Source organism: Agelaius phoeniceus, chromosome Z (genome assembly GCF_051311805.1).
Source record: "Agelaius phoeniceus isolate bAgePho1 chromosome Z, bAgePho1.hap1, whole genome shotgun sequence".
NCBI lineage: Eukaryota > Metazoa > Chordata > Aves > Passeriformes > Icteridae > Agelaius > Agelaius phoeniceus.
The window spans coordinates 50,728,719-50,741,788 of NC_135303.1; the positions used below are offsets into that span (position 1 = coordinate 50,728,719).

Here is a 13,070-nt window from a genome sequence, read left to right on the forward strand (position 1 = left end):
GATTCTTCACCCAGAGGGTGGGTGGGCACTGTAAAAGGCTCTCCACAGAAGAGATCACAGCACCAAGCCTGACAGAGATCAGGAAGTGTTTGGACAATGCTCCTAAGCATATGGTGTGATTCTTGTGGATAATGTTGTGCAGGGACAGGAATGGGACCTGGTGATCCTTTAGGGTCTCTTCCAAATCACAGCATATTCTGTGATTCTGTGAAATTCTAATTAACTTCTTATAATCAGGAAGAATTTTTCTGATGAGTGTAACTTCAGGAATTGGTTAGATACTGGAACTTCAGGAATTGGTTAGATACTGGAACTTGGTTGATGGTGATACTATAGGCAGTAGCAGACAACATTTTAGTATCAGTTTATCCTTAAGCAATCACACCGTTATTCTGCTTTCATTTGTAAACTGCTGTTCAAAATCAAATGAGTGTATAGGGCGTTTTTAGCAAGGAGGAGCAATCACCAACTCACGTATCTGTAATAAAAATTCAGAGGCAGGTACTTGAGTTGGGATTTAAACATAAAGAGAAGTTTGTTATGCTTTGTAGTTGGATTTGACAGTTAACCAATCACTTGCTAGAGACCTCTTCATTTACTAATTTTAAGTTTAATGTAGCACTTACCTTAATATCTTGCGTCTCCTCATTTACCTGAAAACAGTATATCTACTCCATACTTGTTTCTAGAGCTACTGAAATCTCATGCATCAAAGTTAAGAACAAAAAAACAGGCAAAACTAAAAGCTCCTAGCAGTGCTCCTAGAAATAGCAAATGCAAAAATTACACTTGTGAAAAACAATGGTGCTATAACAGCTTTATTTTTTACTTAATACAAGGCAATTAGAGTGCCTTTTAATACTTCACATAACAGATATTAGCAAATACAAATATATATACTTTTTTTTTGCTTTTAATGAAAACGTCCATTTAAGGATTTAACTTAGAAATTTCAGTTGTGAAATCTCTCTAGATTTTTGCAAAGTTAACAGATATTCCAGTGCAAAAATAGATCCCATTACAGATAGCATAAAGTGCTTGGAACAAAGGACCAACTATAATTCAGGAGGGAAAAATAAGCACAACAGTGGTTGTTTAACCATGGGGAAAATACAACAACTCCTTACTGAAATACAAATGTACTACAAAGAGGGATGCAACATGTCAATAGTACTGAAGTTTAAAATAAGTTAACACCTCAGTGTAGTTTCATTATCAGAAGTGGTTCACATAATTTGTATGATTCCAGAGTGATTTTTCCCCAACACATACTTAAGTGAAAATTAGTGGCTGTCTGAACATATTCCATGACCAATCTTCATGCCAGTGTTGCATTATGCTGTCTGTTCAGTAAAAACAATGCAGATCAGAGCTGGGAAGTAGTTTGATTAATATCCACATTTACTGCGATATTTTGTCACAGATAGCAGACCCTGTAAGCATGACAGTCATGGGGCAATACAAACCAAGAATCTTTTTGGTGGGCTAAGGAAAGTGTATTACCATGTAACTGTTGTTTCCTGATACATGAATAATTTGAATAAGCAGTTACCAAGAGCAAACCACAGCCCTTTCAGGACCAAATCTGAATCCTCCTAGAACTCGTTCCAGCTCTACATGCACTAGTTTGGTGCAGTGCAAAACGTTAGCCCTTCACTACAAATGCTGATTTGTAATAGCGACTTTTAGCAGTGGCAAGCCTCCAGGACACACTACTAGTTTAAATGATGTGGCAACATACTTGCAGCCTGTTCTGGAGTAGTCATGGCTGTAGCTCTGCTGTTTCTGCACCTGGAAGTCTGGTGTATTCATCACCCTGTAACTCATCCCCATAGAGTGATGATGTCATAAAAGTAATAACAAAGTATGTTTTCAGTGAGGTATACCAATCCCCTTTACACTCCTTTTCTCAATCCCCTTCACAATGAATTATACAGATTAAAAAAAAGTATGAAAAGGCACTTCAGCAGAGCCTGTACTAAGCTCTTACTTTACCTCAAGGCAGGACACAGAGGGACAAGGAACTTAGTTTAACTGTGTTTTAAAAATGTTGAGTTGGTCAGTGTTACCAAGTATATTTGGAAATATGTAATTAATCTTCTTCAGGCTCATGCCAGCCTTTTCAGTATTTGCTGGGCTGCTATGGTCATTCACAGAAGAAAATGGTCCATGACTGATTCATGGAGTAGCATCAAAACTAGTGCAGAACCTCTGTGGGTTTTTAAGGCAGAGGTATGGGATACAGGAACAGCTCAGGAACTGCACTTGTGTTCAAACCACATTACTGAACCAATTTTCAAATGTAAAAGCAACACAGAGGGGCCTAAAAAGCATACTCTCCCATGACCATTGTACAAAGTGAACAAGAATTGGTTGTTCTTACTATATAATTTCCCCTCTAATATTAGTCTGGCTTTGTAAAACTTGAAAAACTTGACTGATGAACTGTAGCACTATTATCTTGGACTTTCTTGTTTTTCAGGGGGATTTTTTACTGAAACAGTTTTTTGTCACATGTATAATAAGAATGTATTATACTCCAGTTAGGGATCACCTAATGACTGAAACTACACTGCACAACAGAAGCAGAAACTTACACATTAATGTTATACCAGTTTCCAAACAGGAAAGTTTTAGGTGAACAACTTGCAGTTGTTTGCAGATAGCAGCTGATTGCTAGAATCTGGAACATGGTCAGATCATGAATGCAGCTATCCACCACATGGACAGAAAGAGAGCATAGCATTACAGGCATAATGTAAAGAAATACCACGGCTACAATGATCAACTGAAAGCATTTCCAATCCCTAATTATGCTACCTACCTATTCTACCTATTTAAAGTCATAAATAATACTGTTTAAAAAAAAAAAATCTACATCTCATTTCTAGTCTTATCTGGCAAAGCCAGAAACAGCAACATGCTTGTGCTAAGCAGTAATTCCAGATGTTGGGTACCTTTCTGGTGCAAAGCAGGGGTTAAAGAGCAGATATTACAAATCTGAGTGACAGCTCATGATTTAGAATTTGCTCTTGGCATTAGCAGCTTGTACAACTACTGAGTTTGCTGCTGTGGTCCAAACCCTATGTCTGCTTCTCACCCACTTTTTTCTACTAGATGTTCATGCAGCTGCCACAGTACCTCAGAGGAGCAGGAAAGTACTTAACTGCACAAACAACTAGTCAGAGTATGTTGTTGATTGTGATGCTGGTGGGACAATCATGCATTTGGAGGGTTCACAGTTCTGCGTATCATCACTTGCTCATGAAGATGTGTGGTTATGATGGCCTGTCTCTTGCCACCCCACCTGCACAGTACTGCTTTGTGGCCTCAGCTTTGTCACCACTGACCTACACCAGGCTAGAGAAAGCCAGCTTGTAAGTTTTTACAAGTAAGTTTTTACAACCTAGGGCTACAACACTGGTGGTGACTTTTCTTGCCATGGACTGTTTTGGTGCATTCATTGCCAGCAATGGATATAGCACCAGCACATTCCCACTCCTGACATGAATGTTCTAAAGACTAAAACATACATGTCCTAAATATCTGTAAATAACCACTGGCCATGATTTCTCAATGAATTATTTTAGCAACCCTAATAAAAACATACTGTACATAACAAGATACAGTATACTTGAAAGCCCACAGCATCTCATGGGTGCTTTACCACAGCTTCAGAGTTATACTGTAATGAGCTAAGTTCAAGTCTTTCACTGGAGAACAGTACAAGACGACTCCATGAGGCACTGCCCCTGTAAAGGAATTGTTTTCATTGCATTGAATTGCATTGCATTGAATGGTTATCAGTAGAGTGTCCAGTTGCTTTTCCTCTAGCTTCTTTGGGAGTATCCTATCCCAGGAAAAGGAAGTTTGCATTCTGCTCATCATCTCTTTGACAAAATTGGCTCACACACAACTTTCTTTTACCTTCTCATCTTGCAGGAAGGAGTTAAGGATTGCAATGTCTACCACAGTCTGGTTTTTGTGCAATGACAGGTCCTTAGTATGGTCGTCATCACTTTGGTCCTTAGCAAAATTTACAAAAACCTACAAGAAAAAAAGGCCATGTCAAACACCACCATAGTATTTCGTGAATTCGTGGCATTTTAAGCACTGACTATGCTCAAAATAGTCCTGATATTCAGTACTCTACTTCATTTAAATGCCCTTATAAGATAGGTCAATTAAATTGAAAGATGTACTCCTACCTCTGCAAAAGAGGATTTTGGCATCCAGGCTACTAAAAACTTACTTGGTCAAGTGTGGTCTGAGAAACGGAGTAGTCTTCTATGTGGAGTCTCTTCTTGTTCTGGGAGAGAATACTGAATATTTTGGCCAGGGAGGATGGTGAAGAGGGAAGTTGGTACTGCAGCATATTCCGATGTTTTTCCTTTAGGACACTTCCAGGGAAGGCATGCCCAAAGAACTCCTCAACAGGCTTCAGGTCTGGGTTTGCCCCTGCAATTCTCACCACTATGGTGTAACCATCTCCAAATCTGCAAACAAAAATTTCAGTACAAGAGTTAAGGGCTTCTGAATTACAAGTGTCCTAAAAATCCAGCAGCATTTCCTACAGTCAGAATAGCAATGGAAATGCTGCATGAGGAACTAAGCCTAACTCTATCTCCCTAAAAATGCAAACTCTGTGGTGTAAGCAAAAAACCACCCCACCTACCTGTTTTTTAGGTGCTGGACACTGCCCAGACACCGGAATCGCCCATTGACCATTATTGCCATTCGAGTGCACAGGGCTTCACATTCTTCCATGCTGCAAGCAGAAATAACTTCATTAGTGCTGCAAACAGCATTGAAGGGCAGAGCAGAAAGGCTGAGGTTAGCATCCAGCCCTGGCAGATGTAAAAGCCAAGGTATGACACAAGTGGGCTGCTACTTACCTGTGAGATGTGAGCACCACTGATCTCCCCTCCTTGATTACACTCAGAGCACAGTTCCACAAGAAGCGACGTGCTTTGGGATCCATCCCTGTTGTTGGCTCATCCTGCAAAAGGTATACAAAAAAACAGATTATGCTGCTACATTCCGATGAAAAATACCTCATCTTTGAAACGACCTGTCCATTCCTGATTATGAAAACATTGAAAATAAGCAAGTTTGATTTATTTCCTAAAATGACAAAGTAATTTATGCACTGGATTTTTAATTAGTCTTCATTTCAACATGCTTTTCTATTTTTCAAGAAAAGTATTGATGAGAAAGGTTGTGGACTCACCAGGAACACCACAGGTGGCCCTCCAATGAGAGCAATGGCCGTGGAAAGCTTGCGTCTGTTCCCCCCACTGTAATTCCCAGCATATTTTTCTCCATATTTCACAAGGCCCAGTTTCCGAATTGCCCACTCGCCAACCTGTGACACACAGCACAATACCACCTTCAATCAAGCATTGCACAAAGAGAGTTTTCGTACAAACTTTGGCTTCAAAAGCAGCTTTCAAAAGGGCCATTCATCTGAGGATCTAATGTGGCATGGAAACAGATTTTGAAACTCCCTCTGCACCTCTGGATCAGGCTATATGTAACCTTGTCCTCAGGAGACTTGAAAAATCAAATGGCTGCAGCTTATCAGCTGGTGGGCACGAGTTCAGCATCAGCTGAGCCACATTAACAGTCTAGTGCTTTTAGCAGCACCAGCTTCAGTGAGCTTTCCTATTACTGTGGGCTTACAGCAGGGACATGTACACTACTGACCCACAGCTGTCACACCACGGTGCATCTTAGCCCTTTGGATAGATGGAATTTGGTTTGTTTCCACCCTAATGGTGCCAACAGGCAGGCATTGCTGCCCTGCAGTGTGTTATGGGGAAGAGATTCAGCTACTACTTGAATCACACCCAGAACTGGGTCCCTTTTTATATGGAGCTGGTAAGAACATCACATGGAAGAACTTGGCAGCAATCTTAGAAGGAGATTGCAGTTTCCACCCATCCCATCTACCCTCACAGAAGGATTCAAGTTACTTGGACATTAACCTAGATATCATCTACCTAGAGCATTCAGGTCTCATACAGTAAAAACTGTTAATTCCAGGAAACAGAACTGAGAAGGGTGCTGCATGGTACTGGCAGCAGTCATCAACTGCCTAAAGACTGTTACTGTAACCTCATCTCTGAATGCTGAAATAGCAGCACTTTAATGATGCACTATGATCAAATGGAAAGCGTTTAAAACTCAGCACAAGGCTTCTGCTAAGCTATAGTGTGTTTGTTTCCAGGGACTTTAAAGAATTAAGACTTGACAGTGAGTGAGGTCCTGCACGAGCTGCAGCTCCACAGCCCTTACATTCTTAAAGGAAGAAAGTTGTTCAGTGGAAAAGAGCATTTGCTATGAGAACATAGGACCCAAATTATTTGCCCTTCCATTTTGTACAGTTTTCCAGGCAACACTGAAAAAACCCAGGGGAATTCTTGGGTTTCCCTGAAGGAAAGAGGGGGGCAGATTTCACCATACAGTATCTTCAACAGCTTCACATCATGGCATTATATGAGTTGCAGGAAGTATGCATGCAAGCGAGAACTTGCAAGTTGGTCACTGGGGTGAGTCCTGTGGTGTTTCATTTACCTTGCAGACTTCTTTCTCTGGAACACCTCTCAGGAGTGCAAAGAACTCCAAGTGCTCTCGCCCTGTCAGCAGTTCATTAACAGCATCGAACTGTGGGCAGTAGCCCATGTTCTGATGGACTTCTTGGATGTTGGACAAGATACTGTAAGAGAAAAATACCTTTGTTAGGATTTCATGAGCATATGCTGCTAATTTAGATGTTAAAACAGCATGAAACAGTGTTCCTGGAATTACTGAACTAACAAAAATACAGAATCATAGAAGTCCATTTTGATCAAGTCACTTTTTATCTCTCTCCCTTTTCTCCTCCTTTTTTTTTAAAAAAAAGACATTTAAACTTGGAAGAGCTGTTACATAGAAATGACTACCAGACTAAATCAATTTTCCTAAGCCACTTATGTACTTTACCAGACTCAAACAAGGGCTGAAACAGATGCCAGGAGTTGTAAACAGGAAAAGTGGAAGAGAGTTTTGATGTTTTCAGAGTTTTGAAAAAAAGCTGTTAAAACTAGAGGAAAAAGCAGAGAAAATATACATTGTCTTTCACCTGTTTCCTTTGAGGAAAGCTTCTCCTCCCGTGACATCTGTATCACCAGTTAGCATCTTAAAAGTGGATGACTTGCCAGCACCATTTACTCCCAGGAGTCCAAAGCACTGGGGATATAAATGAGCACAGTGTATTTGAGAACAGGATCCAACTGCATCATTTTCAGCACTGACAAGATGGGATGAAGCAAACTTGACCCTCAGTACAGGTAGAGGGACTCTGAAGTCCATTTAGGAAAAAAAACCAAAACTTTCGCATTTTTATTTTAAGTATAAACCTTTAGGCTGGGAAGATGAACAAACTGATGTCACCTTGATACCCTGTCACAGCAGTTGATCTGTGCCAAATCTTGCATACTGGAGTTTGGCTTCTGGTCCCAGACACTGAGAGTTCATATCTTCTTCAAAGGTAGAGACATAGAACCAAAAACTGCTTCAGCTTCTACTTTCCTTTGGAGCAATTTGAACTTTCATCTGGTTTTGATCTTACTCTACCCTGTGCTGTCTTGTGGCTCCTAAATACTGCAGTAATAGCAAAACAATCCATTTAATGAATAAGCTTACCTCTCCAGGGGGGATTCCAACACAGATCCTGTCAACTGCTGGCTTTCTCTTCATTCTGTAAATCTAAAACCATAAGAAAAAAGAATGAGAAGGACAACATCAAAGAATTCTCATCAGAGCTGTACATCTGCAGTACTCCCAACTCAATCCAGTTTCGATCCCGCTAAATTCTTCTGATAAGGCACAGTGAACTGCATAGTTTTGTGTTAATGAGTACGAATTCAGAAGTTCTGTCACCTTGGTTAGCTCCTTGATTTCCAAAATGTCACTCTGTCCTCCTCCACTAATTATCCTCTGCCTCTCTCTGGTTACATCCTCATCTTCATCATTCACAGGAGGCAGCTTGGCATAGACAGGCCTGAAGAAAGCAACATGATAAAGTCTTAGCAGAAAATGACAGGGCCTTCATAGGTAGTATTCTCCCCATTTCATAGGTGACACCAATGAAAACTTCACCTGCCTGTAGCGGCACAGTAGAGAGGACAACCTACCTGGGTTTGATGAAGAACCTGTACTGGATGAGCACTGTGATGAGAAAAAACACCACACCTTCTACTGCCATGGCAAAGAGGTTCCTTCCCACCAGGTCCCATGACAGAGGGGACACAAACCGATTCTCTCCTGCCAAAATGAGATTAAAAGCACAATCACTTTTCCAGAGCAAGGGGAGCAGGCTAGCATTTCTTCCAGCAGAGCTCACCAAGTTGGGCACTGGGACAACTGATGATCAGCCAGTTACAGGAGGGAAAGGTTAGACCACACAAGGGGCCCGCTGTGGCTGCAAGCCATTTTTACTGTAGCAAAGTTGGGACTCAGGCCCAGAGAATTCAGTCTGCCAAAGAGCTAGCCCACTTGTTCAAAAGGTTAGTGAAGCACAGAAAGACTATGACTCAGACCTGACATCTGCATGCCAGAAAAAAATCCATCCCGCTCTCCAGAGCCTCAGCCATTCCTTACACTATGCCTCATGACATCCATACAATTGTCTTTATGCATTTTTATTTATTGCTCTTAACTCAAAAATCGTTAGATCTATCTACCAGTTTCTCTTAACAAGTTAAGTAAGAGGCGATGGCTATGATGACTTGCCATGTTTGACCAGGTCTGTGCTGCAAATTGAACACTTTCAGTTCCTGAAAAGTTAGAGGAGCTTGTCTGAAGCAGACTCTAAAAGGTCTGTTCCTTTCAGGCCATTGTCTCTGTGAAACATAATTTCACTTACCAAATCTCTCCAGAGCATCAGCCATAGCCTGGTTTTTCACCATGTCAATGAGTCCCCGGCCCAGGCAGAAGTGAGGGAAGATGAGGAAGACAGACTTCAGGATGTCATTGATGTCCTTCAGCTTCTGTTAAGAAAAAATTCAAGTGCCAGTGAGCCAGCTGAGCAAAAAGCAGCCACCACCTCCCTGTGAGTGACCCATGTTGTCATTGACCCCTCCTTCCCTTTCCCAACATTGCAAGCCCACAAAAATCCAAGGATTAGACATGTTCTCCCAAGAGCCAGGGCCACGGCTTCTCTGGACAGTCAGTGTTGTTGTGTTGCTCACAATGCTATTAACACAAGCAAACTGCAATAAAATGTTTTTCCACACACTCACAGTCTAAAAGGCAGTGTCTGCAAACAATGATATGCAAAAAGACTACTGGCTGAGGACACAGGGAAGTTTAACTTGAACAGACTGGTTATGTCAGTGGCTGTAGGGAGTTCCTCCCTGTCCCATATTGGAAGCTCTAATACTTTTCCTTTGTTGTCTCACAGCTGGCTTAGTCCACAGATTGAATTGATAGCACCCTGAGTTCCTGTTCTGCCAGGTACTCATCTCTGAGCGTGTACTCATTGTTACTGAGCTAGAAGAGGCTTTGTAACAAAAGGAACCATCATCAAGCACTGCACCCTTATGCCCACAGGAAGAGGTACAATCAACAAGTAACTCCCACGGTGTCTCCTGAGCCTCCTCCCACAAGGAACACTTCACACCACTGTGGGTCAAACAGTGCTTGCTAAGACATCTTGTGTTGTCTACAAGCATGAGAGGAACTTGGTACCTTCCCCACGAGGCACCTGGTGTTGAAAAACTGAAGTGAAGTGCGTAAGCTCCCATGGTTAGAGAGGTATCTACAACAGGAGGCAAAATTTAGGGCAGCTAAATAGTTGGGCGATTAAATGTACTTTGTAGATGGAAAATGCCCTTCATTAAGAACATACAAGAAATTCCATTAGAACATAAGAAAATTCTAATTTTTTTTTTCACCAGAGAGACTGTGGAGGCTCTCCCTGGAAATTTTAAAATCCAATGGCTCTAAGCAACCTGCTCTTAGCAGTTTGACCTTGCCCCCCATTATGAAAAACCAGGCCGTGCAAACCCAGTACACTGCTGTAGCTAAATCCTGCTCAGAGGCTGAACCAGACAATCTCAGGAGCTCCTTCCCCATGTCTTAACTACTCTGTGAGCTTTTCTAAAGGGGGCTTTATCCCATTTCCACCAGAACCTGTGTTTAAACTACTGCTGAAGCTAATGCATACAGGGCCTAGTTTTTCTGGAGATCTGGCTGCTAAAGGCACCATGGAACCAACATGGAACTAGACTGTAGCAGCACATGACAGTTGAGGAGCTTCTGAAAAAACATACATCATTGGTGAAGAGCTCCAGGACAAAGGTGGCCACACTCCCATTGATGCCAATGAAGAGATTCACACTGGTCAGCACAACATATGCCGTGCTAGGGATTTTGAACACAAAGGAGGCTGGATACATGAGAGGGGTGATGGACCACCTGGCAAGAGAAAAAGCAGCAACATCACGTAAGAACCTTCAAGTCTAAGAGCCTTCCCAGTCATCCTCTGATAAAAAAATCCCTTACCCATAGAGAAACAGGAGGAGAGCCAGCACAGGCAAGTTGGAGGAGGATACATAGGACTTCTGTTGGAAGCAGATGAAGATGATGACAACTAGTGTGGCTGGAACAATGTAGTTGCACTAGAAGGTGAAAAACATGACTTTAGATTTCTTTCCAGGTGACATAAAAAAAAGAAGAGATTTTTTTCTTCTCTAGTCCAATAGTTTTCAAAACTCTTCAGTGTTCCTAAAGCTGTTTTCAATGGGAGACTTAAAGTGTCACATGTGTGAGCCATAATACAGTACACATGAATTTACATTTCTTGGTTCCCCTAGAAGTCGTTAGTAGACTCTCAGAGGTTTCAGGCACCACAGGTTGAGAAAACCTGCTTTGGACAGAGTAGAACAAGGGGCTAAACAAACATTTTTGGGCAAGTATTTTAGAGTGACATAATAAATGCTAATGATTGAGCTTATGGTTGTCCTTCCATCCTCTGTTGTACTCCTTGACCCAGTGAGATGAAGCACTGCCCCATGAGAGAAAACACAAAAGTCAGTTGTTATTCACTGAAATAATGCAGTGCCCGCTGGAACACACTGCACTGTGCACTTCAAGACACCCTGGAAAAACAGAACAGAGGATAGTTTAGCCCAGCCTAAGTCCTTACCATATCCCACACAAAGTTGGCCAGCCAGTAGATAACAGGCTTCACACCACTGATGAACTGCAAGTGTTTAGCCTTGCTGACACGCTCCTGAATAAGGAAAACCACAAAGCTGGCAGGAACAAAGGACATGGCAAAGATCACACAGATGGACACAAGGACATCCACAGAGGTGGTCATCCTGGATAAAAAAAGGAAGAAAGCAAATTGTTTGTATGCTGGTACTGGCTCCTTTGAGATGAAATGAGGCAATTCATGCAGGGCAGGGCAGAAACTATTTCTTCTGCTGCTGTCAATCGTCTGTCCTTACACTCAGAATCCTGAGTAATGAATTACCATGCAAGATTCTCTTAACTGCACAGTTCTTCTCCAGCCATATAACAGAGGGAACATACACAGTCTGTTGGCATCTCAAGCACAGCATCACAACCTGCAGCCTGGTTAATAATTTCAGCATAACAGACTGCTTTCTGCTTTCCTTATTACCACCACTTTGTTTCCCACATAATCCATTTCCTGGGTTGTTGGCGTTTGTCTTTTTTTGGTGTTGTTTCAAAGTTGACAAGTATCTGCCCATTATCTGCCACTGTTTTATGGACTGAAGGATATATATGCACACAGATTATGAGTTCTGACTCTGATCATAGTGAGAGTGGACTAGTCAATGCCTCAGTGAAATTAACCCTGTGCATTACTGTGTGCCCCCCAGCTTGAGACAGTGGGCAAGACTCAACAGGACCTATTAGAGGTTCCTAGTCAAATTGTGAGGATGAAAGAATGACCATATTTATGGTGAGACACCTTTCTGAATGTGGCTGAGATGGGATTTCCTAGAGTTGCAGAAGGTCTGATTCCTGAAAAAGACTGGTTCTTAAAAACTGCAGCTTCCAGGGGCTCAAGGACAGAGAAAGTTTGTATAGAAGTGCTCTTCAACAGCAAGTTCTCAGCAGCACAGCTTGCCACCTCCCCAGAGAAAATAAGGCCTGTGTGTTAACAGCCTAAATGGCAGAGGCCACTGGCTGCCCACCAGTAGGTCCAAAACCTCCCATGTTGCCTGTTTTCAGTCATCAGCAATAAGCCCAAACCCATCCATAGTCATGTCACAACTTACAGAGCTACTTCAGACAGCTGCTGCTTGGTGAGGTTGAGTGGGTGATTGAAGGCAGTGATCCCATAAGCACTGGGATTTTCACCCTGCTGGAGGTTGGCCCGAAGGATCGCATTGTTGATCACATTCAGGAAGGATGCAATGGCATGCCAGCCCTTGTTGTTAAACCACACCTACAAGACACCACATCAGCATCAAAGACACCAGGTACATCAGCTACCCAAAAGCTTCCTAAGCCCTTCAGAACATCCCTTCCTCTGTTGAGGGCATATTTCTTTCCATATCACTCCAGCTAGCTTGCTCAGGGGCAGAACACTCAGTTTAATCAATAAACACAAGAGGCTCCTGGATGCTATCACTGATTCAGCACTGAACTCTTCTTGGTATTTAGGCCTAGACTCCACAGGAGAGACAGATTTTGATAGTCCACATAAAACTCCAGGCTACATTTACTCCACTAGCAAATACAGAGAACTCTGGTCTACGAAGTTTTCCAAGACTAACTGCTATGACTCCAAGTTACCAGAACTTCAAACATCAGACAAAGAAATGAGGATTGGCTAATTTACCTTCACATTGTTCTTTGTATCCAGGCCTTTCATGAAACTTGATAAACTGTTGAGAAATCGATCCCCAGAACTCCCCTGCAAACAGCAAAGAGACAGTTACTTCCCCTCTAAGAATGTCTGTATTCATGCCCTGGGGTCTAGCAGAGACTACGCAATGTTTTTCACAGCTCTGACAGCTTCCTGCCAATTCAACAGCCTCTACCCA

The 13,070-nt window shown here is 42.1% G+C and overlaps 1 protein-coding gene across 7 annotated transcripts in view; it reads right to left on the reverse strand.

The window, feature by feature from the left end:
* Nucleotides 1-802: 802 nt before the first annotated feature.
* ABCA1 (ATP binding cassette subfamily A member 1) overlaps nt 803-13,070 on the reverse strand; it is a 101,862-nt gene continuing 89,594 nt past the window's right edge. For all 7 annotated transcript variants that reach the window (XM_077171083.1, XM_077171081.1, XM_077171080.1 and 4 more), the window contains 16 exons: nt 12,866-12,940; nt 12,300-12,469; nt 11,192-11,369; nt 10,549-10,664; nt 10,317-10,461; nt 8,909-9,032; nt 8,178-8,307; nt 7,924-8,044; nt 7,687-7,749; nt 7,124-7,230; nt 6,577-6,718; nt 5,231-5,365; nt 4,896-4,999; nt 4,676-4,768; nt 4,253-4,496; nt 803-4,047 (listed from right to left, as the gene is read on the reverse strand). In XM_077171083.1, coding sequence (XP_077027198.1) covers nt 3,907-4,047; nt 4,253-4,496; nt 4,676-4,768; nt 4,896-4,999; nt 5,231-5,365; nt 6,577-6,718; nt 7,124-7,230; nt 7,687-7,749; nt 7,924-8,044; nt 8,178-8,307; nt 8,909-9,032; nt 10,317-10,461; nt 10,549-10,664; nt 11,192-11,369; nt 12,300-12,469; nt 12,866-12,940 — 2,088 coding nt within the window. In that variant the 3' untranslated portion in view covers nt 803-3,906. The remainder of the gene's footprint in view (nt 4,048-4,252; nt 4,497-4,675; nt 4,769-4,895; nt 5,000-5,230; nt 5,366-6,576; nt 6,719-7,123; nt 7,231-7,686; nt 7,750-7,923; nt 8,045-8,177; nt 8,308-8,908; nt 9,033-10,316; nt 10,462-10,548; nt 10,665-11,191; nt 11,370-12,299; nt 12,470-12,865; nt 12,941-13,070) is intronic.